General features: G+C 53.3%; 9 protein-coding genes across 9 annotated transcripts; 6 read left to right on the forward strand and 3 right to left on the reverse strand.

The window, feature by feature from the left end:
* Positions 1-4194: 4194 nt before the first annotated feature.
* On the forward strand, positions 4195-4914 carry CTAM01_04856 (uncharacterized protein; the record flags this gene model as incomplete). Its single annotated transcript, XM_060520886.1, has 1 exon — positions 4195-4914. The coding sequence occupies one exon, from the start codon at positions 4195-4197 to the stop codon at positions 4912-4914; it is 720 nt and encodes a 239-aa protein (XP_060384255.1).
* Positions 4915-6927: 2013 nt separating this feature from the next.
* Positions 6928-9003, forward strand: CTAM01_04857 (uncharacterized protein; the record flags this gene model as incomplete). Its single annotated transcript, XM_060520887.1, has 1 exon — positions 6928-9003. One exon carries the CDS (start codon positions 6928-6930, stop codon positions 9001-9003), a length of 2076 nt encoding a protein of 691 aa, XP_060384256.1.
* Positions 9004-9769: 766 nt separating this feature from the next.
* On the forward strand, positions 9770-14776 carry CTAM01_04858 (uncharacterized protein; the record flags this gene model as incomplete). Its single annotated transcript, XM_060520888.1, has 7 exons — positions 9770-11444; positions 11517-12505; positions 12576-12822; positions 12940-14097; positions 14245-14316; positions 14463-14472; positions 14617-14776. The coding sequence occupies 7 exons, from the start codon at positions 9770-9772 to the stop codon at positions 14774-14776; spliced, it is 4311 nt and encodes a 1436-aa protein (XP_060384257.1).
* A 92-nt stretch (positions 14777-14868) lies between these two features.
* On the forward strand, positions 14869-15018 carry CTAM01_04859 (uncharacterized protein; the record flags this gene model as incomplete). Its single annotated transcript, XM_060520889.1, has 1 exon — positions 14869-15018. One exon carries the CDS (start codon positions 14869-14871, stop codon positions 15016-15018), a length of 150 nt encoding a protein of 49 aa, XP_060384258.1.
* An 829-nt stretch (positions 15019-15847) lies between these two features.
* CTAM01_04860 (uncharacterized protein) lies at positions 15848-16285 on the reverse strand (the record flags this gene model as incomplete). The annotated part of the gene is made up of 1 exon (XM_060520890.1): positions 15848-16285. One exon carries the CDS (start codon positions 16283-16285, stop codon positions 15848-15850), a length of 438 nt encoding a protein of 145 aa, XP_060384259.1.
* Positions 16286-17705: 1420 nt separating this feature from the next.
* CTAM01_04861 (uncharacterized protein) lies at positions 17706-18095 on the forward strand (the record flags this gene model as incomplete). The annotated part of the gene is made up of 2 exons (XM_060520891.1): positions 17706-17870; positions 17982-18095. The coding sequence occupies 2 exons, from the start codon at positions 17706-17708 to the stop codon at positions 18093-18095; spliced, it is 279 nt and encodes a 92-aa protein (XP_060384260.1).
* Positions 18096-20642: 2547 nt separating this feature from the next.
* On the forward strand, positions 20643-22414 carry CTAM01_04862 (hydroxymethylglutaryl-CoA synthase; the record flags this gene model as incomplete). Its single annotated transcript, XM_060520892.1, has 4 exons — positions 20643-20702; positions 20957-21059; positions 21122-22212; positions 22277-22414. 4 exons carry the CDS (start codon positions 20643-20645, stop codon positions 22412-22414), a joined length of 1392 nt encoding a protein of 463 aa, XP_060384261.1.
* Positions 22415-22997: 583 nt separating this feature from the next.
* CTAM01_04863 (FAD binding domain-containing protein) lies at positions 22998-24587 on the reverse strand (the record flags this gene model as incomplete). The annotated part of the gene is made up of 1 exon (XM_060520893.1): positions 22998-24587. One exon carries the CDS (start codon positions 24585-24587, stop codon positions 22998-23000), a length of 1590 nt encoding a protein of 529 aa, XP_060384262.1.
* Positions 24588-25629: 1042 nt separating this feature from the next.
* CTAM01_04864 (uncharacterized protein) lies at positions 25630-27160 on the reverse strand (the record flags this gene model as incomplete). The annotated part of the gene is made up of 2 exons (XM_060520894.1): positions 25630-26344; positions 26400-27160. The coding sequence occupies 2 exons, from the start codon at positions 27158-27160 to the stop codon at positions 25630-25632; spliced, it is 1476 nt and encodes a 491-aa protein (XP_060384263.1).
* Between the last annotated feature and the right edge of the window lie 212 nt (positions 27161-27372).

A 27372-nucleotide genomic window follows, 5' to 3' on the forward strand; every position in this document is an offset into this window, starting at 1 on the left:
GTAAATCTCATCCGCGCCTGCAGAGACCATTATGCAGGCAAGGAGGCCCACGACAGAAATTGGCAGATAAGCAATACTGCCCTTGCAAAGGCTATCCGCATTTTGCAGGTGCAAATCAAACAGCAATTGCCATTGACGTTGACTGGAGAGAAAGAGCAGTACGGAGTAAGATTTGAGGAATTCGGAGAGAGCTCGTGGTGTCTTGACTTTCCCGTCGTTGACTGGCTAAAGCGGATCCACCACTCCGAGTGGACAGAGAGTCAGAGACTACGGAGAACCTAGGGTGTCTTAGGTCAGGTGCGAACCGGGAACGTACCGCGCCCGGAATGGAATGTGCAATGGGCCCCACATCAGTGTGCTTCTCTCCGCCGGTCTTTTTCTTCTTGTCCAGAACATCTCAAGGGGCTCCAGGCTCTTTCCATGATTGTCTCTGCCACACTCAGACACAGCGCCAGACACTCGACAGGGTGCTCCCACGTACCTACCAAGACACTCATACCGGTATTGAGCTCGTCGATGGCTATTCAAGGCATCAGGTAGCCACCGTAGTCTATATGTTTCCTTTTCCAACATGGTGTACCGCCGATTGTCACGAGTATAAGGTACGGAATCCACTTGTTTATTCAACCGCCTTACCTCGCCAAAACCCGGCCTGCCAAAGTGCTTCCCGCTGTCTCTTGGTGGGCATGTCGGCTAGCGGCAACTGATCCTACATGACGAAGGATTCCCTATGATGTACGGAGTAGTAGGTATTCGTAGGGATACTTGGATAGCAACTCAAGTAAGATGAGCTCATGTCGCTAGATCTACAGTTACCTTTCCAAACGCCTCTTTTGTCCCTGTCACAATAGACACGCTGGCACGTTATCTGAATTAAAGATTAAGGTTCTGCTAACGGGGATACACATTTCAGTTTCCCCGGAAAGGCAACCGGCCAAACCTTTTGCGTCCGAGGCAAGTCAGAGTCGACTTGTCAATACCTAGTTCAAGACACCGAAGAAGCTTCCCGTCTCGCTGAACTTCGGTCACCGATGGCTGTTCCCTTACAACCGCTTTCGTCTCTTGGCAACCTACCTTTTTTCCTGACCTAGGTATTTCTTCCCCCTCAGAACCTTGTTTAAGTTGTTTGCCTGTTTACATTAGTCTGTTGGGAAACCCGAGTTGATCTCAGCATTTCTTGTCAGGCATGGCCGTGTCAACAACCCCATCTTGCCAATCTGTCCCGGACACTGAGTGACCCATCAGTTTGCAACGCTGACTCGCACTTTTCTATTGCCACTGAGAAACTGCGGGTACCAGACAGATATTGATTATTATTGACCATCTTTGCTACGGAGTAGCTACGATATCTTTATCGACCAACAACGGCAGAGTCTTTAACCACTTGGTCTCTTGCTATCAGAGCTTTCCTCTGTGCTGCCGTTTACTCACGCTTATGGATACCAGGGCCACTATTCCTGGTCTCAATCGGCGCCGCTGACGGCGACCATGTGCCATGGGCGCCTCTTCAAGCCCTTGGCTTGCGGATTGTGGATACGGTTCCTTGCCAACGGAAAGCCCCCGACTTCCCCGTCACCCGGGATGCTTGATGACTTCACCTCGACTTTCGTGATACAGTTGGTCCCTCCGCTCTTCGTCTCCTCTACTATCAGTTGATGTCCGTATCGTACTCACGTTGCGCCGTATGCAACGTTCAGAACGGCCAGCGCTGTGTCCATAACAAGAGACATAAAAGTGCAGTCCTGGGACAGTTGTCTATCACCATTAATATCCTAGATTACAGATACTACATCACACATTCATAGACAACTATAACTTATCCGAGTTGACGAACATCCCACGACCATGCGCGTCTTCTTCCTCGTTACCCTCAGCAACGCCAAAGGGCGCATCCCCGTTTGCGATACTTACTCCTTTTCTGTTTCTAGTTACTTGTACCTGTTCGACTATGCGGCTCCGATCAATTTGCAAGCCAAGGTAACCAAGCCCGCGGGCTTTCCAATCAACCAACCCTTCAGGCGCTCGACCCTTCTCAACGCTGCTTTTCTCCCTCAATCGCCGTTCTTGGCTGGGCCAGTCACGCCTTGCGGCAACCTTCGGTGTGCAGCTCTTGCGACCAACAGGTGAGGCACCCATGCAGGCACAGAGTCAGAGTCGAAGTCGCAAAACACTCCGGCATACTGCGAGATGGATGCCTACCAGCCTGCGTCTCATCAGTCCTGGCACCCGCATACGAATGCATCATCCCATCATCTGTCTCTCGGAGCCGACCCCGGACCATGTAAGCAGCCATAGGCCCGCCCGCTGCGACCGCCCGGAGCTCTTCAGCCCACCTCAGCGTAGGATTTGTCGCCGGGTATGCTCAGCAGTGGTCAACGCCATCGGTAGTCTCCTCTTGCTTTGGACGGATGGGTGTAGCTTCGGCTATGATACAGGTCACATCTCCCTCCGTGCTCGTCCCATGATTTCGGTGTAACCTCCTCATCAGTATGGCATCTTTTTTGAACGATCCCATCCACCAGACAGAGTTCAAGAATGGCGATGCCTTTCAGCTAGCCTGCTTAGAAGAAGAAAGCGACCAGTCCCAAAATTGGCCTTAGTTGACTACCTGCGGGCTAGGCGTCTGCATTCTCATTCCTACGTGGATCGAGGCGACAGAGAAAGGGTTGCTGTGACCTGTTTTGTATGGTTGGGGTGGTTCGCGGCTACTGCACGTTAAGAGATATGTGCGGCCGAGTGGCTCTGATCACTCGATGAGCAGCCCCATTTTCATCCAGTCATCCCCCTCCTCAACCCCCTGGTGAGCAACAGCTGCAAGTGCTTCACGTTGTTGGCCCCAGGGGTCGCCTGATGCGGACAGGTTTCGTTGGTTGCCTGTTCTTCCTTTCCTCTGCATTTGCAGCCTCATTTTCTACTCCACATGGCCGGATATCCCAATAGATGTTGGTTACTGTCAACGGCAGTCGAGTTGATGACCGTAGGATTGCATTCTTCTCGATAGGCAACGTGCTACTTGGCCTAGATTGCTCTCGAAGCCAACAACTTGACCGGCAACAAGCTTGATTGATCTCACTCTAGTTGCTGAGTCTGGTACTGCATCGTATTAGTTGCAGTGGTGTGACTCCATATGTTCCAATCGCGGACTGGCAGTGAGTAGGGCAGATCATCCGTTTCTTTTCCCCCTCATGTTATCCGTACATCTTTTTTACGCTTTCTCGTTCTCTCGTTCGGGTCTGTCATCCCCTTACACCATTGTGCAGGCATCTGGTCTCGCATATGCGCTGAGTTGTGCCACTCGGCAATGGATAGCTGCCTTGCCTATAGTACGGGTAGGCAATTCTGGTGCCACCAGAAGCCGGAACGTGGTTCTTTTCGGTGCGCTTTGAGTTGTCTCGAAAGATCGGCGTGAAACACGGTGAATGGGTTAATTGTGTGTGTGTGCAGGGCTGCCGTGGAAGCAGGGCGGAGGAAGAAGTGCTTCTTTCTGCATCCCAAGGAGGGTGCCCAGGTGGGCTGTGAGGGTTGGAGGTACATACCTACTACCCCGCATGAGACGCCATCTCATAGCCTTCTTCCTATGTCGATACTCGGACACTACTGGTACTGGTCATTTGGCGATAGGGTAAAGGGGTACTTTTCTTCTTCGTCTTGGTTGCCAAGGTGAAAGAGACGAGACATGCACTTTACGGACCAGTCCCCTTGCCTTTGCACTTTGCATCGTGCATGAGCTCGAGCTTGCATGCAGCCATTGCTCTCTTGCTCCGGACACTAGCAATGAGACGAGGCGAGCAACGCTGACCAAACATGTAGGTAGCTTCCTTCACGACCTGTGTAGGCATTGCTCAACCGACGCTGCCTGCAATGCCCCCGTCGCCGAGTGCAATAAGTATTTGATCAAGCCCCATCCCGGACGACTGTCTGTGCAAAGCTCGCTTGTCGTTGTCTGCTCCGTCTCTTCTTCGGTGGTGAAGCAAAACTCTCCTGCTGCGTACTTGACCAGTAAGGGTACCGTCCCAGGCAACTTGTTCCCAAGTTCTGCTGTATCATACCAGGGGTGTTCCTTCATCTCTTCGCATCTCTCTATACACAAAGCTTGTGCTATTGCTTCTGTTGCTTGCTGCTTCTTGCAACCCATTCGCTCAAACAACCCAATTCAGCTTTAATTACCCGTCATTCCCAAAACGCACATCAGCCATGGCTCATCAACATCAGCACCACCGCTTTGACGACGCAGCTTCCGTATCGAGCTACTCATCCGGGAGCTCCTCCCGGTCGTCCTCCAGATCATCCTCCAGCTCGGGCGGTTCCAAAAAGTCCAGATCGTCCCAAACATCCCACTCCAACATCAAGAGCGACCACTGGACCGTCTCCTTTATGAAGTGGACGACGGGCGCTCCCCCCGGAAAGCAATTGGCCCTGCGAAAGACTAAAGTCTGCGACTACGAAGAGGACTGGGACTACGACGACGGCGGCGGCAGCGTGTACAGCGACGCGTCGTATATCTCCTACGCCTGGGTTAGCCCCAAATGGGACGACAGCATCTCCGAGATCGCGTCCCGCTCTAGTAGCCGATCGAGCGGTCGGCTCCGGAGGGAGCAGCGGGGTTCGGGCGGAGGCCGGCATCGGTTCCCGGTGCCGCCCGTGTCGTATCAGCCTCCTCCCCCTCCCCCTCCTCCGTTCAACCACCCGCCGCCTCCGCCTCCACCCGGTATGGCTCCCGGACCCGGGTTCCCCATGTACGATGATGAGCCTGCCTTTTTCGATGTAGATCCTGGGTATCACCAGCCTCCTCCCGCGGCAGCTTTCGGCGGCGGCGGTGATCCCGGTTTTGTGGATCTCAGTGCCGGAGGCGGTGGTGGTGGTGGTACTCACTTCCCTGGCAACCCTGGCAAGTACGATGATTGGGAAGAATGAGTCTGTTTTCCTAGTCTCTGAGAGACTGTGTGTTCTTTCTTACTTGGTTACGATTCTTGTACGGACATACGGGCAGGCGGTTTGTTCTTTTTATTTTTGGGCTTCGATTGATGATCGACGTTGGCGTTTGACAACAAAAAACACTCTCTCACACATACAAACTACCAGACTCCCCTTCCCCTCCGATTGTACCCAGAACATTTTTCGAAGGGAGAGAACAGAACCTTCAAGGAAATTGGGGAGGGCATATAATGAATTATGATGTCTGTATCTTGCTTTATTGTTGATGATATCACGAGAGAATAAGATTATAATACTGATGTGTTTATTCGCTTGGCTGAAACAATGCTTTAAAATGCCCACGCCCAATTGGCGGCGACTCTGTTTACTATCTGCTCTTTTTTTTTCCAACTCCATTCTGGAGTGCATCTTGACATACCTCAATAGGAGCAATTTATAGAGTCGAGACCAATGGTGGCCCTGGACAATCGAGACTGACGTACACAATGGATCATTGATCACAGCTTAAATTGGAGTATTCACAACGGCGACATGCCTGCAGTGATATCATCCTAAGTAAACTCCCGATGAATTATATTACCGGCAGACGGAACTAAAGGTGAGGAAAACGGCCTCGATGCGGATACCTACCGGTCCTGCGTCATTCGGGGAAGCCGCTGTAGCTAAAGCTCGAGTGTGTGGCTGAGCATTTCTGCGCTGTTCCTCGGCTCTTTGGAGTCTAGACCACAGCCACACACAGACTTCACAGTTGGCCTCAATCCACGCATTTCACGGAGCACCGCGTCCATATTGTCTTGATCTTGCGTCTCCGACTATGCAACTTGTGCAGCAAGTGCTTCTCAGCCGCAATGTAGTAGTATTCTGGATAGTGGATATCCTGCTTTTCCTCAGTTGGCAGATCGTATACTGCAGTACTTGCATATAGAAAAAATGACCCTCGGCCTCCGCCACTTTTGATTTGTCGTGCAGGAAAGCTACCGCAGCATGGTACTAGGTAGGTATCATTGTGGAAGGCTCGTTTCGCAAGCCAATCAACGTCTGTTTAACCCAATTCAAGCGAATTCTTTTTGTCGTAGACACAGGTCTCACTCCCTACACTTCTCTCCCCATTGGCTCACGAGGACCACCTTCACTTGAACCACTCATCTATCCCCATACTTTTGATGACTGCATAGAAACACCAACGTAGCTGTCTTACTTAGCCCAGATCTCATTCCAGAAACCTTAGTGGCTCGTCCATATCCACCTAAGACCTTGGGCCGCGCATTTCCGGCCATCCAAGAGAGCCCTGGGGTTTCTTCCCCCAGACCAGGTTCTATGTTCATCACTCAGCCTTACAAGTCCCAATACGTAGTAGTAGTCCTTAGCCGCAGGCAGCAAATGTTGCCTAGCATTTAGCGTCAAGTCCTAACTCCTTATTCCCCAGAAAAAAATACCCTCAAGGTTATAGCAGGACTTGCTTTCACGACTTTCCCTACCTCACCGCTATCCTAGCGCAGCCGGAGTGACTCAAACCATGCTTTTCACGCCTTCTCTGTTACAGGCGGCCTCAGCGACCCATCTCAAATTCCCATATGCTGACGACCCGAATCTACTGGGCCGGCTATGCTCATTGGTGTGTGATGGGTTCCGGCGAACTTACCCGCATATTGGATGTGGTGGTTGCAAAACCCCTGCCTAACCGGCTAGACTTGTGATCACGAACGCCTCGTTGACGTGGTTGCCTCCCAAGTGAATGGGTGTGTATCTTCTTCTGTAGTTCGACTATATAAAATAGCAAACGTCTCGCACATTCAAGACTTAGAGATTTCACACACTTCACTAGTTCGACATCCCCTTGTCTTTCTACTCCATACTATACAAGAGGAAGCATCTCAACTGTCTTACCTCTTATCATCAACGAGATATCTCAACCCAACCAGACCGATTGTATAACATAGACTCACATTGTTTCCCCTCGAGCTGGCCTCATTTTCTCAGCTTTTACAGACAATGGACACAATCACAGATACCGGCTACGCCGACCCCATCAACACCTCATCCAGCACGGCTCAGCCTCCTCCTCAACTGGCACTGCTGGACTTCTTCTTCCCAGGCTTCAGCGTTTTCACAACAGCCTTCCAAAAGTACCTCGGAATCGACCTAAATGTCTATATCCCCCTAGTGATCCTCTGCGGCGGCGCCACCTTTGCCTGGAGGTACTTTAGCGAGTACCTCTGGGAAAAGGTCGAGAAGCACCTCATGTCGACAGTCGAAGTCCGCACCGACGACGAGATCTACAACATCCTCATGTCCTGGGTCGCCGCCCAAAAGTTTGCCAAGAACTCGCGACGTTTCGTTGTCAACACCAACCTAAGCTCCCGTTCCTGGTTCCTCTGGCGCTGGGACGACGAGGAGGAGGAGTCGGACGAGTCCTCCGACGGCGGCCTCGTCGAGATCTCGGGCCAGAAGAAGAAGCCCCTCGCCTACACCCCCAGCTTCGGCAGCCACTCGTTCTGGTACCGCGGTCACCTTCTCCTCTTCAAGCGCAGCCAGAACCGCGAGCAGGCCTCCTACCTCGTCGTCAGCGAGCGCGAGGAGATTAGCCTCTCGTGCTTCGGCCGCAACCCCTGGGTCCTCAAGGAGCTCCTCCAGGAGGCCCGCGCCGAGTACCTCAAGAAGGACTCGCAAAAGACTATGATCTACCGCGGGAGCACCCGCGCCGGCACCACAGAGCCTACGTGGCAGCGATGCATGGCCCGCACTTCCCGGCCTTTCTCGACCGTCATCCTCAACGAGAAGACCAAGAAGGAGCTCGTCGACGACGTCGCCGACTACCTCTCCCCCGTGACTCGCAAGTGGTACTCCAACCGCGGCATCCCCTGGCGCCGGGGTTACCTCCTGACGGGTCCCCCCGGCACCGGCAAGTCCTCGCTCTCGCTCGCCCTGGCCGGCTTCTTCAAGATGCGCATCTACATCGTGAGCCTGAGCTCCATCTCGGCCAACGAGGAGAACCTGGCTACCCTGTTCGCCGAGCTGCCCCGGCGGTGCGTTGTCCTCCTGGAGGACATTGACACCGCCGGCCTGACGCACACCCGCGAGAATGGCACAGGAACCGGTAGCGATGCCGCAGACGCCAAGGACGGAAGCGGCGACATGGTGCCCGGCCAACTGACCGTAGGCAACGGGGCCAACAACACCAGCGGCCGCCTCTCACTATCCGGTCTGCTCAACATCCTCGACGGCGTAGCCAGCCAGGAGGGCCGCGTCCTGATCATGACCACCAACCACGTCGAGAAGCTCGACAAGGCCCTCATCCGACCGGGCCGCGTCGACCAGATTGTAAAGTTCACCTTGGCCGACGGCGAAATCATTGGTGCCATCTTCCGTGCCATCTACGCACCCCTCGAGGGCGACGAGGACATTGCCGCCCAGCCCCTCCAGGAGCACAAGCAACTGATCGGCGACGCTCTTGAGGACGACGACGACGAGAAGAAGGAAAAGCTTGCCGAGCAAGCCGCCGCCCGCACCGCAGAGATCGTAGCCGCCGTCGAGGCCCTCTCCGAGACTTTCGTCGCCCGCATCCCCGCGCACGAGTTCAGCCCGGCCGAGATTCAGGGGTACCTCATGAAGCACAAGCGCAGCGCCGAGGCCGCGGTCGCGGGCGCGGCGGAGTGGGTGACGGAGACGCGCAAGGAGAAGAAGGAAAAGGAGCTCAAGGCCGCCGAGGAGAAGCGGGCGGCCGAGGCCAAGCAGAAAGAAGAAGAGGAGAAGAAGCGCAAGGAGGAGGCCGAGGAGAAGGAGAAGGAGGCCAAGGAGAAGCGTAAGGAGGAGAGGGAGAAGAAGCGTAAGGCGGAGAAGAAGAACAAGAAGAGTAAGCGAAATAAGAACAAGGAGGCGGCTTCTTCTGATTCATCTTCTTCCGACTCGGATTCTGGCTCCGGCTCGGAATCGGAGGCCCCCGCCAAGGGTTCGGAGAAGAAGACTGCGGAGGAGCCGGTAGTGGTCTCGGGGGCCAAGGCCGAGCACGGGGCTGAGGATGTCACGCAAAAGCGAGACTCGGGTTACGGTACTCCAGTGGAGGTTTGAGAAAGCTGGAGCCCTGCATCACAATGTATTTGAGGCGTTTGTTTCTTTGCCGTTTCTGTATACTTCTTCTTTTGCATTAACCGGCGTCTGGGCGGCCGGTTTAGATGGGGAGATCCGGAGGAGAACTGCGATCCCATGTCATAGTGTTACTTCTTGAAGAGGGATCTCATTTGATTTCATCAAGTTTATAGAGAGTGGCATGTCTTGTGTCCATCTTGTTTTCAAGAAGCGATAGGCCAATGTAAATGGCATGAATCATAAAAACAATAGAACTGTGATTGTGATCAGAGACTTGAGCCATTGAATGCCTAGTAACCTAAATGACATTGCAACGGTAGTTAGACGTGAACACTTTGGTTGGCGTATCGACGAATGCAGCATTGACTGCCATCAACAATTCACAACTGTATTGTTGTGCTTGCTTGGGATGGGCCTATCATGTAGCGTCTCAAACTCTGACTGGGGTATTTCTAAGAGCTGAGCATGCATGTCTCATTTCATCACATTCGGCTATGTGGCAAAGGTGGGCTATTACTCAATATGGAGCCTGTCATTCGTGGTGGCCGACAACTCCTACCTGATGTGTAAAGTATTGCAGGCGCTACTGAACATTTATTCACGTCGAGGACGTGTCTAGCCCACCAGTATATCTGATGCAAAAGGACCCCCCCATTCATATTTGCTCCATCCCATCACTCATGTTCTGTCGGTCTCCCCCTTCTCAACCGAAATCCGACTCGAGCATCATTTTGCTCTTCCACCTCGCATGATGGCCGCTGTGTCCAAATCTGAGAAGGAACTCTATGAAGAATGGAAGAATACTCTGAAAAACGACAACCGCGACATTTCAGACCTATGGCAGGAAGCACTCAAGAATTACAAGGGCATTGTTGGGTTCGATTTGCAACGCAGCTTCGATAACGTTCAAGACATGATCAAGTTCGCAAACCAAGAAATGGAAAGATTCCATGATTACAGACACAACAAAGGAAAAGTCGACCGTTTGAGGAGTGCGTTTGCTTCCAGCCTGGGATATGTAGAGACCGCAGCCCAGATCCTTGTTCCAGCAGTTGAAGGAGCTTTCCCGCCGGCTGCTGCCATAGGGACGGCTCTGACGCTCATCATCAAAGGCTGTCGCAGTGTCACGGTGGACTATGACATTCTCGTCGTGTTCTTTGAGGACATGAACGGTTTTCTCAATAGAATCGCCATTTTAGAGACCAGGCTGCCCAAGCATCGAGCCTACCAAAACTGTTTGATGGAAGTCTTCGTCTCTATGCTTACCATATGTGGCCAAGGAAGGAAGTGTATCGACCTTCGCCGCTTCAAGAAATGGATCTCTAACCTGGTCAACGGTGACGGTGGCGAGCTCACGGAGGCAAGGGACGAACTGAAGAAGAAGCTGGACAATCTCCAGATGGCTACTCAGTTTGCGATACTAGCCAACACCGAGGCGAGAAATGATCTTATCAAACAGCTCGACGACAACCAAAGGTCACACGCCAAGCTACTTGAGAGTTTTCGGAGCACCATCGACAGCATCTACGACGAAACTCGGCTCAACGGCGCCCTTCTTGCACAGGTGCTGGAAAAGCTGTCTGAACAACCAGAGGAAGAAAAACAGCTGGAGATATCGCAGACTAAGAATCATGCGCCGTCAAGAGGACTCCTGAACGGTTTGATGGCAATCGGCAATAACGACTCTCAATATCAAGGTCTCAAACATACACACATCTTAGGTTCCTGCAGCTGGCTCCCTTTGGAGGCTCAGTGGGAACAATGGCATGAGATCGACGACGGAAAACGACCACTTCTTGTCGTCACTGGCTACCCTGGTGTCGGCAAAAGCCACTTGGCTGCAGCAATATATGAGAAGCTTCAGGAGAAGGCAAAGCAAGATACCACAGGGAACACATGTGTCATTCAATTCTACTTCAACAAAGATCACCACAGTCTGAGCTGTTTTCTTTGTGGTTTAATCACGCTGATTAACCAAATTGCCGAGACTAACGACGCCGCATACCAAATTTTGGACGCTCAGATCAAGAAAGACGAGCTGGGCTGTCTCGACAGAAAGGATTGGCGGCATCTTGTCGAACATCTACTCAAGCCAGTGTTCGAGCGAAGTCTCATGCTACATGTATTTGTTGTACTGGATGCAATCAATGAAACCACGCAGTGGTCAGATCTTATGTCCTTCTTGTATGAATGCATTGGCAACGAAAAGCTCAGAGTCTCCGTAGTTGCCACTTGCAGACTTACTGACATGATCCGTCTCCCTGATGGTATCACACGTCTTAAAATAGAAGTCACCAAGGAAAAACAGCGTCAAGATTTCAAGCTCTTCATCTGGGATAAGATTCAGTCCCTCAAACATCTGAAAACGTTCAGCCGCTATGTTCAACAAAGAGTCGCCGATGTGGTCGAAGAAACGTCCTCAAGTCAGTATTTCCCCTCCTTATTTCTCTTAAGAGGCTCATTACTGATTATCATTCTAGATATGCTATACGCAGGGCACCTGCTCACTTGCTTGGATGATCTTGGCCGTGAGGGAGCCGTACTGAAAGCTCTCAAGCAAAAGATGCCACACGGCCTTTTCGGCATGTACGAGACTCTTGTGGCCGAATCTCTGCGTCTTTTGCCCAAGAATCATCAGAAAGGTGTCGTAGCACTGCTGCAATGGATTGCGGTTGCTCAAGGAACCTTCACACTTGAAGAAATTCAGTCTCTAGCAAAGCATCTTTCACACGATAGTGCCCTCGATCTCGACAAGGTCCCTGGTCTCTTTTCCAAGTTTATCACGGTAGGAAATCCCGGATTCGATATAGAGTCACAAGCAGTTGCGAAAACCAGCCAGGCACAAACCATCAAAGATCTGACACAGAGAGACGACGAAAATGATGGGGACAGCATATACTACGGTGGTTCGCTTCCGGTCAGACTCAGGGAAAGGTTCATGCAGGGCTACTACTTCGAAACTTTTGGTCCTAATGAACCTCTTATCGTCGAATACCGATCAGAATTCTCGGCGTACCAGCGTTTCATGTTCTTGACCTGCACGGAGTTGGCGCAATCTGATCGAACAGACGTCGAGGAGGGACTGAAGCGATACTGTGCCTTGAATGCTATCTGGCACTGGTCAGGAATTAGCACCGATCGGCATACGCACGAAGAGAACGCTGAAGTTCTTGAGGCTTTTGCCAAGCTGCTTTCTAACAGAACTGGACTTTCCAGTATACTGCGACGGGCCGACGTGACGCATCCCGAGGGGAATTTCGAAAACATCAACGACGCCATCTTACACTGGAACCGAACCATTGAGAACGTAGATGTAAGAGATCGTCTTAGCCTTTTTGCGACCGAGTGGTGGCATGAAGTTGGCCAAAACCCCCCAAAGTTCCGTCTTGGCTTGGCCAAGGCATATCTGCTCGATGTATACCAGTCGGATAGTTTGCAAGACGCTATAAACTCGTGGAAGCGTCTTCTTTCCATACTAGAAAGGGTAAGTGCATCGATATTTGCAGCGATGTAAACGAAAAGACACAAGAAGTTGTTACTGAGATCTAGAACAGATTGGCATGAGCAATGATCTGATTTGTCAAGGTCGTGAAAACTTTCCTGAGGAGTTTGAGAATTTCAAAGATCAGAAGTCTTCCCACGATAGCAAGGCTGTTCTTGGCTGCTTGAATCTCTTCGATACAGAGTCCAAACCCGACGCAAGCAGTCACCGAGCGGTAGCGGAGCTTCTTCGTGCAAGCGGTCATCTCGAGCCAGCCGAGAAGACCTGCAAAACCGCCCTTAATCTTTCCAATCTCGGAAGTCAAGACTGATTTCAAGCCTCTTGTGTTCTTGTTGAAATTCAAACCCAAATGAAGAAGTACGATGAAGCGTGTCAGATCGCTCAAGCTGCATTCTTGGAGTTATCGAAACACGAAGTACCCGCGAAACTGAAGCGTGTCGTGTACACAACATATGGATTCACTCGAGCCTTCCAAAAGAAGTTTGATACAGCTCTGGAGTTCCTGGAAAAAGCTAAGGATTCGGATCCGGACGGCTTTACCCCAAGCGATCTTGATGACTACCTCCATGTCTCTAAAACCAAGGGAGCTGTGGCATGCATCAGAGTCTTGAAGGGCTGCAACCTCACAGAAAGAATGTCTTGGTTAGTTTTAAGGTATCAGGAAGAAAGATCGAAGACTCTCGACTTTTGCGCCCGCCTTGCCAAGCAGGCGAATGAACAGGAGTTTATCGTCAGCCTCTATGAGGAAGCAGTTAAACTCCTAGACAGACTCGACGCCGCCACACCCCTTCGGACGGACCTCGCAGTCGTCTATGCCGGGGTGTGCAATAACTCGGAAGGAGCCCTCCAAATTCTAGAGAAGGTCTTCGACAGCCGTGTTATTGGCCGTCGATTCCCGATCACACACGTCGATGCGAGAATCACACTTCTGACTGCGGTGGAGTTGATGGCCAACGTCCAGGTTGCGCTCTTCCAAAAGTCAAGAGATCCAGATTACAAGACGGAACGTCTCCGATCTCTTGCTGGCCTCATGCAGCGCCCATTTCCAATGCAATTTCCTAACCTGTCCACATCTTTCACCATGTCCTACCGGTTGGCTCTATCTTGCATGTACATGTCGATAGGCCCCCTGAAGAAGTTCCACGAAACATTGCAATCTATAACGGATGACGCTTTTGTTGGTCTTGGAGACTCTGTGGATTGGAACGACATTTTTTGTCTCTTCTACCTTGCACAAGTTCTTGCACTTCTCAGTCGAGCACTGAAAAATGATGAAGGACTCATCCGATATGCTCGAATTCTAGGCTCTGCAATATTTTCACAGCGGAACAGCGCACATAAGGGAGAAACACACAGTGAAGGTCTGGATTCTAATGGGCAAGAAGAGAAGACATCCGCTGCTTCTGTTGAAAGCAGCTCGAAAAACCTGGCAGACAGCAAGAGCGATATGGACGATCAGCAGCCTGTCCAAATTGTGGCGGGTCTTCGAACACATGAGAACGACGGCGAGAACAACACGACTGAATATGAATCCCTGGACGAGGGAGACATATTGGATAGCATCAAGATTCCGTGTGACTATTGTGAACAAATAAGTCAGCTTCGAGGTTGGGGAGGTCGCTCAGGTTATGTCTACCTGTTACCCGCGAGCAGCATATTCGTATGCGGAAATTGTCAGGCTTCCATTGCGAAACTTAAGCCAGAGTGTGTCAATTTTAAAGTCGGGCCCTTCCGCATTGTCGAGTATCGCTACCTCAAGCTTCCCATTGAAGGCTGGCGTGGGGTCAAGAATGGTATGTTGAGGTTGGACGGCGAAGAGCCGGTGCTATTCAATGACTTCTTGAAGAAGCTTCAGACAGAGGTGATCAAGAACGCCTGGGATCGGATTTGGTCTGGAGGGGTTTAGGCGTGGTTGCTAGGGAGTGTGACACTACTTCAGTCGCATGCCCGTAAGTCAGGGCAGCTAGTATGCAGTCAGTAATTGTTGAGAACTTTCGGGTGGCGGTCCAAACTTGCCTTGGTATATCAGACTAGATAAGTGACACTCAGCGAATGAACAAGTTTACGGGCACATTGACGACCGACTTGCCTAGCTATCTGGAGTATATGCTCAAGACTGAGTACGGAGTGCGCCCAGGAAACCGAGCTACCAACGACGCGAGGGCGAACTTGCCGATGCAGATGCAGCACCTCCTGTACCGGGCCGACATCGTCAATCTCACCAGGACCTTGGAAGCGGCCCTCACACATTAAGCGCGCAGTAGAGACCCCGGGGACAACCGCAACGCAACAGTGTTCATGCAGGGGCAGCAGGTGTTCGGGAGTATGACCTTTACACGAGTGCGATGAGCGTGGTCTGCCGTTCCCGTGGCAGCAGGAGTGCTGGGACTGGGCCGATTCTCCACGGATGTCGTCTTAAGCAGGCAGACGCCTTCACTGAAGGATTCCCTTCTAGATCTACTGTTTCATCTCCTGAGAGGATGGGAGGGAGATGAAATCCATATGGAGGGAGCGCAGAGGAGCGAGGAGCTACAAAGACTTGAGGGAGGTCTGCACGGGAGGCTCGAGACTGTTGAGGTTCGGTACAGCATTCCTAAGCATGGTAAAAGTGCCAGCGAATTGAGAGGGTAATTCGGCGGTCGGGAGCAGCACGGAGAGTGAAAATCGTAAGTCGATTGAGCGCTGCCATCATTTCGAGTTGGACTATTCCGCGTCTCAGAGATAACTAGAAAACATACAGCCATACTACTCTTAAAGAAGTTCATTGATAAGCATAAAGGACTTGGTAGAATATATGCGGAAAACATAATGAGATGTGAGGTAAGATTTGCTGCTTAGGAGGGGACAACACTGCCTACAAAAAGATGCATCACGAGAATGGATGAAAACATCAAAAACATACAACACCAGGTATTCGCTGGTCGTCACCGACCCAACTACTAATCCGGCCCTCATTGGCTTATCTATGGGAGAGCGGACGGGATCCCGAGTTTTCCAATGGGTATGGTCGTATGTGCCAGCATGAGCATGCTAAGTTGATAATATTTACAGACAGCTGTTCGAGTTACACCCGTAGTCTGCGCTGAAGGTTTGGAAGGCGAATGCTGACAACAACTTCGTAGCAGGCTTCTAGAAGCAAGTCACTGGAAAACGGGGAAGATGCAACTCTAGGGTCTCAGCGGCAGAGAAGCGGGCCAGCTAAGGCAGAGTGTCATCATCAATGGTTCGATAAACCTTGGATGGGTTGTGTCCTAGATGCATGCGGTTCCCGAGCTAATAGAACGGGGACACAATACATCTGACAGTGTTTCAAGGGCAAGATCTTCAGACGATGAAGGATGTCCATGTCCGTGCCGAGTAAGTGCCTCTGCCTTGCCTTGCCGTGCTGTACATTTGATCGCTGCGCAAGGAATGGCGACGGTTCCTAAACTGGAGAAAACTGGAAACTGAGGGGAGGGGCCGGACCATGCAAACCTGGGCAAGAGGGCCGATGCGAGACCGATGCGGTGCGGTTCGGGTTGCAGGGCATGAAGAACGAGGGGTTAAAAAGAGAATTTTTTTCTTGGACGACGTGATGGTTGTTACGCTCGGTCTAAGAGCCTCGGAGTTCGAGGCTGAAGAGAGGACTGCGAGAAGGGGCCAGCCGCCAGCTGCTTGTGACATGTCGTTACGCGGGGCGGTCCCATTGTGGATATCCGCCGGGAGGGGCCATCGTTCGGAGGACCGACGCGGCGATGCGAGGTTGAAAGCGTGGGATGCCATACCATACCTTGGTCGCAGTCGATCTACTGTGTACGGAGTAGCAACCGCCAGTCACTCAGTCGGAGTTCAGAGTATGGGGTTGGTGGGAGAGAGATGGGCTGCAAGGATGTGATCCCCAGAAAAGGTCTCACATCTCTTGTTTATTCCCTCTTTCTTCTTACGTATCGATGTGCGTCTGGCGAGGCGAAACTGTCCAGTTGTACAGGGTCTAAATGTCGACATGCTTGTCGCTGACGAGATGCGCACATGCGGCACGAACGAAATCTGTGCGAATCTTATTTAGTTTGTTCGCTTGTCTCTGGTCTCTGCGGAGTTTTGGCCGGGCCTTTCACCTGCTCCCCAACGTGGGTATGGCGAGGACAGGAAGCTCAGCCACGATATACGCGAACACCATCACCGATAACACGTGGTTATGGTGGTGAGAATGAAGCCTCGTAGTTGTGTTTGGATTTTCCGCGATGCGGTGGCTTGGTGACTGGCCTGCCTGTCAGCCCTTAGTCTTCCGTTACCCTAGCACGCCTGGTAAGCTGCTTGCTGCCCTTGCAGTTCTGCAGCCAGACGCATGTGCCTGTGCCTTCTTGTGTTCCCATAAGACTCTTCCGTGCCTGTGCCTGTGCCCGCTCTAGCTGCTTGGTGAATGGTATTGATAGTACGACTAGGCAAGTTCCTGTCGGCGGAAAGCAAATTGGAAATGTCAACATCGGGATGCATGGCCGTTTTGCATCAAGCTAGACTGAACAAGCTTAGCGAGTCAACGCCAGAGATGGCCGTGGTGTTGTTGAAGATGGAGCTATCAAACGATGAATCGTCAACGAGCAGAAGGGGCTAATCCTAATTAGGACTTGACCAAATCAACTGCAGTTCTGGATGCACGCCTCGGGGCAAGCGCAGCGTCTCATCCTGGATGACGCCCTGGCCAAGTCTGGGGACCTGAGAAGCCAGGCGCACTTACTGCACAGTATATGCCGCCGAGTGAAAGAATGATTCTCTGCAGCTGCCGTCGTTGCAGAAAAGCGCCAAAGAGTATCCGCAATCTTTCCGCAACTGGCGGGGTCATGCGATTCGCCTTCCGTGATAGAGTGAGAGATGAGGGGCAGAGGCGAGCGAATATTGCCCTGACGTAAGAAGCCCTGCCCTACCAAAACTTTCCTTCCTCGACGAGAAACCGCTGGAGTTGCACGGGGTCTTTTTACTTGAGGGACTTCGAACTAACGCCTGACGAAAGGGTCTTGTTGTCGTTCGAGCTTGAGTTGCTGTGTGACGACTGGTCCCCTGAACTTGTATTGAATTTCCTGCTTCAATGACCAAGATCACGAGCGAAATAACGAATAAGCGCCTCAGGGCGCCGATTACGCTCCTCGGATGACTGGCTTGCACCGCCTGTTCAGCCTATTTGACCCTTGAACTTCTTCTGGCTGCCATGACACGCAGCATGCTTCTAATTGCCGCGTTGCTGGCCTCAAGAAGCGTCTGCGGCCCGGTCCAGTGGATCCTCAATATATGGAACACGAAGCATTCTCGGAGCACTAGAAGCAAAGTACAAGGCCTGCCATGTTATCAAGTACCTCGATCTCTGCATCTCTCCGTGTACTGACTCCTGCCAACCTGCTTGTCACTTCACATGTTTTACGTCAATACCTCCGTACTTGAGACAGGCGACGCCAAGGTACGGAAGGGGGTAACCGCGGGGCTGGAGGGGGAAAAAGTCTCTCACCACGTTGAGCCGTTTCCATGTCTCAGTGCAGACGAGCTTGAGCTGTCTCGAGAAAGCTTTGGTGGCCTATTCAGATACTCTCTTTGCTTGCAATAAGGGAGCCATCCGTCGTGCAAGGCTGATGCCGCGACAGTCGGATAGACAGGCATCAAACGCTTCGTTCCGAGATGCCGTCCGTCTTGCTTTGGCCAGGTAGCGATCCAGCTCTGAGCCAAAGCTGAACAGAGAAGCAGGACGGCAGACTCTTTTCGTCTGTTTGAAAATTTCATCATTCCGATGGAGAAAAGTGTGTGCGAGAGCTCAGCAAGGTACAGCTGGGTACTTGTCGCAAGTCAAACTTGCCTCTTGAAAGTATCCATCGAAATGGTACCTTTGATGGAGGGGCAGATTGATAAGGTACCCTTTGGCTTTCGGCCCCGCTTGACTGTACTTGGACCCCACCAGACATTCCGAATGAGGTGGGCGAAGACGATGCGATGCGAAAATGTTCAGGCAGGTACGTACCGATGGATGGAGGGGGTGAGGGGGAGGGGGGACCTGGGAAACGCCATTTCCCATCTTTTGGCGGTGATGGTACCATAAGTAAGATTTGCCTTCCTTCTCACCGGGCACACAACGGAAGGTGAGGTGGTGAGGTTCCTGCCCACCCACACAGTAGAGCACCGTCCCCCTCCAACTCGATCCATCAATCATTCAGCAGCAGCAGCACCACGAGTGTGTTTCTTCCTGCATGTTTCTTGTCAGTCGGACATTGTGCTTGTACGACCTCACTGCATTCCGGACGCAGGGTCCGTCGCAACCTTATCTACTTTACCAGGCCTACCGGGGTCCTCTCCTCTTCCATTGTGTTGATGTTTTGTTGCTGTGTGAAGCTTCAGCTCAAGCGATACAATACCGAACAGATATCTTTGGCAAGCTTGGAAACATGGCAGCCGACTCAATAGGCCCAACAGACCATCCAACCGACTTGTCAGGGTTATCGGTGTCTCAATTTCCCTGGCGCGATATGTCGTTGATCTCTCGCCTCACCTGGGTATGTAGCGAGCTGCTAATTACCTTAGCTTACAGAGAACGTTTGCTACTTGTACTTGTACACCTCGTCACGCCGCTGCTAGAACAAACAAGACAATTCTTCAACGCCAAGGCAAACGTGTGCTAGTGCAGACCGAGGTGAAGAGCGATACGCCAAGTTTGCGAATGCGCCGAGTCCGCAGTCGAGGCGAGGCGAGGCAAGAAGAGGAAGGGTCGTTGGCGCAGCGCCAGATAAGCATGATAACGATAGCAGTACCTTGTCTCCAAGGGTCCTGGCTTCCAATCTTAATTGTTCGGAATACGGCAACATCATCACATTGTTCAGTCGAGAATACCACAGAGCAGATGACTCGATATTGAAGAGTTATACAGGCAGATCAGCACGCAGACAGCTTGAAGCAAGACTAAGTACGGATACATGCGCTCATTCGGAGGGATAAATCTTCGGAAACCTGGATCGGGCTGGGCATTGCACCGAATTGACTGCGCGCGCAGCCCGCACACTCCCTCTTCCCCAACCCAAGCCACCGGTTGTCACACAAGTCCAGGTCGCACACTGCCAGTCTGCGCCGCCACCGGTGTTCGTTCCTGGGCTCTTTCCCACCGGGGGTTTCGGGCGTCTCGTTACTGTTACTGTCCAGGGAAGGTAATGCAGACGGGGAGAGTGAGCGAATGGTCTTTCCTGTCCGAGGTAGACGCCGGACAGCGGGTGGCTATACTTGGCCTGGGATGTTGCTACTTGTTGATGCGCGTCCAGTTCCAGTCGCAGTCGCAGCAGTTCAGACCAGAACTTGTACTCGTAGCACCGGTCCCCTCCCATCCCGCGTCTAGGAAGTAGTCGGGTGTACATCCATTCCCTCCGTGGTCTATGGTCCATGAACCTGTGGTGTATGAGTATGACTATGATCCCACCCTTCAACGGATACCTAGCTCGTTTTCGCCCTTGGTCAATGGTCTGGCTGTATGGTGTGTTGCGACGTCAGTGGGGATTTAATATTAAATCACTCCCCCGTACCTTTTTTTGCCTATGCCGCCGTTAGTCTGCTCCTATCATCTGCAGGGCAGTGGGAATAAACAGAAGAAGAGAATTAAGAAAAAAAAAGATAAACGCCCCTTCCACCACGGCACCACCTCGACCTCTGGACCCTCTTCTTGCTGTTACTACTGCTGCTGCTGCCTCCCGTTCGTCTCCGTCCCAACATCTTTTTACCCACTGCCTCCCTCTCCTGATTTCTTCTCATTCATAGCTTCTTCCCTCCACTTCTTCTTACTCCCACCTACTCTTCCTTCCTCGTCCTCCTGATCCTCCCAAACTCTCTCCAACACACACTTTGGTCCTTCACGGAAAGACGACCACCCTCTACCAATAGGTGCGTTGGGCCCGAATTCACTGCCCCTCCCCCTCTTCCTCCTGTCCCCTCCTTGGTGCTGGAACATCCTTGTCCTGATTCTGCACGTTGGGCACCTTTGGCGACCTGTTTGCCAGGCGCGTTGAAACGGCGGTGAATGGTGTTTGGGAGTTCAAAAATAAGTCTTTCTGGCTAACCCTTCAGTCTTTTCGTAGACTTCAATTCTCCCAAAATCACAGTCTGTTCGACCGCGCCGCCCAAAATGGCTTCCAGACCTGAGAACATTGGCATCAAAGCCATCGAAATCTACTTCCCCAACCAGGTTGGTCTCACCATGCTTTTTTTTTTGCGCCACCGCCAAATTGCTGGAAGAGGGAGAGCGAAAGGGGAGAGAAAAAAAAAAATCCGCGCTCTGCCCCTCAGCGCCGAAATCGCAATCCACACGCCAGCACTGCCAGAATTACCCCTCCTCAATCTCCCACCCCAGGCTCGGGCGGGTTAAAAGCCCGCTTCTTGTTGAAGCTCTCACAAGATTCTGAGAGCATTGTACTGACCTGTTTGCTTCCCGTCGTCTAGTATGTCGAGCAAACCGAGCTTGAGACTTTCGATGGCGTCAGCGCCGGCAAGTACACCATCGGCCTTGGTCAGACCAAGATGGCCTTCTGCGACGACCGCGAGGGTGAGCTCCGCCTGCTTCTCCCTAAACCCGGTGCTTGCTCTAATCTGTCGCGCTTTTTGTAGACATCTACTCCTTCGCTTTGACCGTCACCTCCAACCTGATCAAGAAGTACAACATTGACACCAACTCCATTGGTCGCCTCGAAGTCGGCACTGAGACTCTCCTGGACAAGTCCAAGTCCGTCAAGACTGTGCTCATGCAACTCTTCGGCGAGAACACCAACATCGAGGGTGTTGACACTGTCAACGCCTGCTACGGAGGTACCAACGCCTTCCTTAACTCTGTCAACTGGATCGAGTCTTCCGCCTGGGATGGCCGTGATGCCATTGTTGTCGCTGGTGACATTGCCCTCTACGCCAAGGGTAACGCCCGCCCCACTGGAGGCGCTGGCGCAGTCGCCATGCTTGTTGGCCCCAACGCTCCCGTTGTTCTGGAGCCCGGTCTGCGTGGTACCTATATGTCCCACGTCTACGATTTCTACAAGCCCGACCTCACCAGCGAGTACCCCTACGTCGATGGTCACTACTCCTTGACCTGCTACACCAAGGCTCTGGATGCTGCCTACCGCGAGTACAACAAGCGTGAGGCCAAGCTCGCCAAGGCTGCTAACGGCCACGCCAACGGCAACGGAGCCACCAACGGAGAGTCCAAGATCCCCAAGACCAGCCTTGACAGATTCGACTACTTCTCCTTCCACGCCCCCAACTGCAAGCTCGTCGCCAAGTCGTACGCTCGCCTGCTCTACCACGACTACCTCGCCGATGCCGACTCACCCGTCTTCGCCGAGGTCGCCCCCGAGCTCCGCGACATGGACTACGAGAAGTCGCTGACCGACAAGGTCGTCGAGAAGACCTTCATGGGTCTCACCAAGAAGAAGTACCAGGAGAGAGTCGCTCCTGGTGCCCAGGTCGCCACTCTCCTCGGCAACATGTACTGCGGTTCCGTTTGGGGCGGTATTGCCAGCTTGCTCTCCTACGTTGACGCTGCCACTCTCAAGGACAAGCGCGTTGGTGTCTTCAGCTACGGCTCCGGTCTGGCTGCTAGCTTCCTGTCTTTCCGCATCAACGGAGACGTCACTCCTCTCGCCAAGGTGCTCGACATTCCCGCCAGACTCGAGGCCCGCACCAAGCTTGCCCCCGAGACCTACGAGGCTGTAAGCAATTTCCTTCCCCAATGCAATGCCCCCAAGTGAGAATTTACTGACAACATCTCTCCAGTTCTGCGACCTCCGCCACCAGGCTCACCTCCAGAAGGACTTCACCCCCAAGGGTGACGCCTCCACCATCACCCCCGGTACATACTACCTGGAGAAGGTTAACGACAAGTTCCAGCGTTCCTACAGCGTCAAGGCATGAAACCGACAATGACTTTTTTGATCTTGGAATTGCGAAACAAATAGAGGTGGCTGCATAGATCCTGCGACAGCATGAGAGCTGAAGGAGCACGGCCAGCATTACGTACTTTAATCAGAGGAGGAAATACAGAGACGCCGCCGGCCACGACAGACGGAGATTCTGTCGTGAGAGAGGAATCGGCGCTTGGAATGCACCTCGCAATGGGGGCATTGTATATACTGGGCCAGATAGCCGTATTTGAGCGTCCCTTAGGACGAATGAAGCTGGAAGAATAGACGAATGAATTGAATCATGCCATATCACTCTCAGATTATCATGTGCCGCAAGTCTTTGTGGTAAATATTTCAAAAGTTCATTTTTATGATCCCTTATCTATGCCAAAATGCCAAAGGCCACAGCCCCCCTTGTGCGGTTGGCTGTGATGCTAATGATGCTACACTACTAATACATGCCACGCATGGCAATCTATGGGTAATATACGCGGCCGTTTCCAACATGATCTACGCCCGACAATGAGAATCACTAGTCACATCCATTATATGATGCGGCCTCACCTTCTTTACTCGTACATTTCTACTTCTCTTTATTCGTCACCTTTCCACTTCCACTCGGCCCGGCGGTGCAAATGGTAATCCTTGCTCTGGATAGCCTTGTAGATACCATACAGACCGCCAATGGGCGGCTTGGACTTTACGACGTCGCGCCAGCCCTTCTTCTCGCCCTTGCGGGCCTCGACGTCGACCTTGACCTTGTTGTACACGGTCGGCAGCGTCGTGGCGTTGTACTTTTCGCGCAGGGCCTCGTACCAGCTCTTGTTGTTGTAGGCCTGCCAGAACTCGTCTTCGGTGTAGTACGTGTGCGCGTACAGCCACTTCATGCCGCCCAGCTCGCGGAGCTTGTGCTCGAGGGCGCGGTTCTTGGTGACGAATTCGGCCGGGTCAGAGGGGCCCCAGCCCCAGAGGCCGATGTTGAGCATCGGTTTGGGGGCCGTTACCGTACTGCTGCCGCTGCTGCTGCTTCCCTCAGCGGCGGGCAAGGTCTCGACCTCGCCCGTGTGCGGGTGGAACGTGGGCGGGGCGGTCTGCTTCAAGGGACAGAGCCAGAGGGGCCAGATGCCAAAGTTCTCGGCCGTGTAGTCGACGAAGCGCTCGGCGTTCTTGTAGGGGAGGGCGAGATCCTGGACGACGAAGCGGGCCGACTCGCCGCTGCCGTGGAGGGCGCGGTAGAGCATGCGCGTGTGCAGGAAGTCGTCGAGGAACCAGCGGGTGAAGCGCGTGAAGGGGACGTACTTGAAGTAATCGAAGGCGGCGGCGCCGACCCAGAAGCCGGCGCGGTCGTAGCGGAAGAGGTACTCGGCCAGGGGCACGTAGTCGACCACGGCGGACGAGGATGTCGTCGCCACTGTCGACGCCTCGCTATTGGCGGAGCCGGCGGTGAGGGTACGGTCTTTGACGTGCAGGTAGAACCAGGGGTCCCAGGCGCCGCTGAAAGTCTGCGGCTTGCGGTCCTCGGGGATCTCGTCCGTCAGCTTGCCGGTGATGACGACGCCGTGGTCCTTGGAGAAGAGGATGCCGTCGACGTAGTCGTTTTCGGCGTTGAGCGTCTCGGCCTGGACGGTCTCGACGGCCTCGGCGACGCTGTGGGTGCGGTGGTACGTCGTCTTTACGTACTTCTTGGCCTCGACGAGCTGCAGCTCAATCATGGTGGTAACGCCGAGGGTGCCGACGGCTCCCGCAGCGCCGCGGAACAGGTCGGCCCGCTCGTTGGTCCGGTTGGCGCGGACGACCTGGCCGTCGGCGAGGACCATTTCGACCTCGTTGATGGTGTCGTCGAAGAAGCCGTGCTTGAAGCTCGAGGACTCGCCCGCGGTGCCGGCGTAGCCGCCGCCGGCGGTGATGCCGGGGAACTCCATGACGACGGGGGGTATGAGGCCGTGGCGGAGGGTGCCCTCGACGAGGCGGTCCATGGGGACGTTCGGCTCGACGAGGGCGGTGCGGCGGGCCTTGTTGACCTCGAGGACGCTGCCGAGGGCCGAGATGTCGACGACGCGGTCGCGGCGGAAGGGGCGGGTGCTGTTTGTCGAGCCGTGGAAGATGCGGTAGGGTTCCTTGCGGTCGAAGAAGGACCGCACCGCGGCGGCGATCTTGGAGACGGTCTTCTTGTGGCGCTCCATTGTGAACTCGTTATTAGTCGTGCCTGTCCCCTATACTATATGAATGATTCACCGTGAGCTCTCTCGCCCTTCTTGATTGAGTTTCTTGTGAGATCTTGGTGAGATCTCTGTGTGTTCACATCCAACACGGGGTGAGGGTGAGAATGAGATGTGAGTGAGAGCTATGCCAATGAGATTTCGGATGTGAGGTGAGATTTTTCCAGACGTTGCGCTGGCGCCGTAGCGCCACGTTTTCGGGGCTGTAGGTGCCTTAGCTCACCCGCATGTACTTTATCAAGGTTCTGACAGGGGATGCTACCTTACCCGGAGCTGTTCGGTGCAGGGGTAGCTCCAGCCTCAACCATTAACGCCATCTTCAACCTCTACACTCTGGGGGATCAATCTGAAATCTTCAATCCCAGAGGTGGGTTATTGAGTCTGTGACAGTGAGTGAACGACCTTCCGGTGTCACTCGACGCTGGAGCCTCTGGATTCTCGCAGAATTTCATCAAGGCGAAGGGTGACACGACGAGGTGCGGCCCGTTGCCGATGCAGCAAACACAACATTGGTGTGTGAGGTGAGATCTTTACCAAATCCGCCCTCTCTCACCTTGCTGCACTGCAACACGGCCCGAGCATTTCCCGACTCGTCAATCGTCACGAACGCGTGGATCAGCGCACAGAAACCTCCGTATTCGTGATACGCGTTTCGTTGGCCCCTTTCGCATGTGATACTAGATAGCTCCTAGAACGGGGCGGACAAGAATAATCTTCTTGGCTTTGGAGATCCGTCCACTGCTTGTTCAACGGGATGATCCCAGCAAGGAGGGTGAGTACGGACACGCTCGAGTCTCGTTTTCTGTGCGAAGTTATCTTATTTTGATTTGTGCAATTGCTCGCCCTATTATCATTCCTTTTTTCATGAGGCGTTTAAATAATTACATGGTCTGATGTTGAATATGCAAAAATCATTAGTGATCTCTCTCCTCTTTCATCGAACACCGGTAAAGCTCATCATCAGACATCGACGCGACTCTCCCTGCCCCTTTGCTCCTGGTGGGATCTAGAGTTTCGCCGCAGTCTCTGGCGCAGCCGCCAATGTCGTCTCCTTCTTGGCGAGAACCCTCTTATGCACATCCTCAGCGCTCACGGCACTTAACGACTCAAAGTCGAGAACCTCCTCCTGCAGCGTCTTGGACTTGATCGAGGTCGCCCTGGAATCGATCGTCTCCGGGCTCGTGACGGCCCTCTTCATGAAATTGGTCCACCCTTCAAAGCACCGCCTCGCATTGGGGATTTTTGTCAGGATCAGCGCGAAGCAGTGCGGCATCCCCTCGTACTCCTCAAAGACCACGGGCACGCCGTCCTGGTGCAGCTTGCGCGCCATGTACTTGTCCTCGTCCGCCAGCAACTCCCACCCCGTGCAGATGTACACGGGCGGCGCGCCCGCCCAGCTGCGGCTCATCAGGAGCGTCACCAAGGGATGCGCGAGGAGGTCGTCGTCGGCGTACATATTTGTCCGGGGCGGTTTCGCGGGCCAGGCTTCGCAGGGGGGCGGGTTGTATTTTGCGTAGACTTCGCCTGTGGGCAGGTAGTCGAATTCTCCATTGGCGTCCCAGCTGGGCGAGCTTTGCGTGATGTCCATCCACGGTGAGTTGAGTGCGAGTCCCGCGGGTAAGGGGATTTCTCTCTCCTCGCCCAGCCAGCGAATCTTTCGATTCTGTCTGCGCAGCTCGAGGAGGAGTTGTAGCAGAGATAGACTCAAGTTGCCCCCGGCACTATAACATGTTGATTAGCACACCGACTTCCTCCTGACGATTGAGATTCACTCACCTGTCTCCAGCAACGACGATATGTTTCGGGTCGACGGCTTGGTGGTAGGCATCGGGTGGCGGGTATAGCAGAGTCAAATAGGAAACCAAGGCGTCTAGCAGAGCCGACGGGAAGGGGTTCTGCGGAGCCAGGCGGTACCGCACTGAGTACACGCGGCCTCCAGTCAACTTGGCAATCTTTTTCGTAGCTGGTCGGTGAGTCGCCGGGTCGCAGAGATAGTACGCTCCTCCGTGAAGGTACAACACCGTCAGCGGGCTGGTAACCTCCTTCTGTAGCTTTTCAAACTTGTCCTTCTCCCCAATCGCGGGCGGCCGCTCCTCTTCCGTCGCACCGGCACGGTAGCCCGTCCACTCGGCCTCCACTGGCACGATATCCGGCAGTCGCAGCTTGAGTTCTGGGGTATCTGGTGCCCTGGTTGACTGTATGATCCCGATGATGGCGTCGCGCACGTCGGTTTCTGGCGGCACGGGGCTGGCGTATGTGGAAACCCATATCCTCCCCTTGACGCCGCTATCACGGTTCGCGAGCTTCTGCGTGGACGTGATGGAGCGCAACTTGGCTGGCTGAAGGTATGAACGTAGCACCGAGATGATGAGATCGCTCCGTAGATCTAGGTACTGGGGTGACTTTGACAAGTGTAGAACATGAAGCAGTGCTACCCGTGTTATCAAGGGCACTTTGGGCAGCAACGACAACAGCAACTTGAACTGGGCAGGGTCCATATTGAGAGGATTCGGATAGTCGAAGGATGATCGGGACATGGCTAAAAAAAAGGGAGGGAGAGGGAAAATAGGCAACGGCCTGGTCAAGGGATATATAAGAGAAGAAGAAGCAAGTGAAGGGTCAAGGCCAAGACGGCTACTATGCCTGACGTGGTTGAAACACCAGCAACAACACACGCTACTCCAGCAAAAGAAGGCTGCAATCTGTCGATAGAAGGTAGCAACGGTCAAGGGCTAGGGGCCAACAGGAT

This window comes from Colletotrichum tamarilloi (genome assembly GCF_030869305.1).
Source record: "Colletotrichum tamarilloi strain Tom-12 chromosome Unknown Scaffold_12.1, whole genome shotgun sequence".
In the NCBI taxonomy this organism is placed as follows: domain Eukaryota; kingdom Fungi; phylum Ascomycota; class Sordariomycetes; order Glomerellales; family Glomerellaceae; genus Colletotrichum; species Colletotrichum tamarilloi.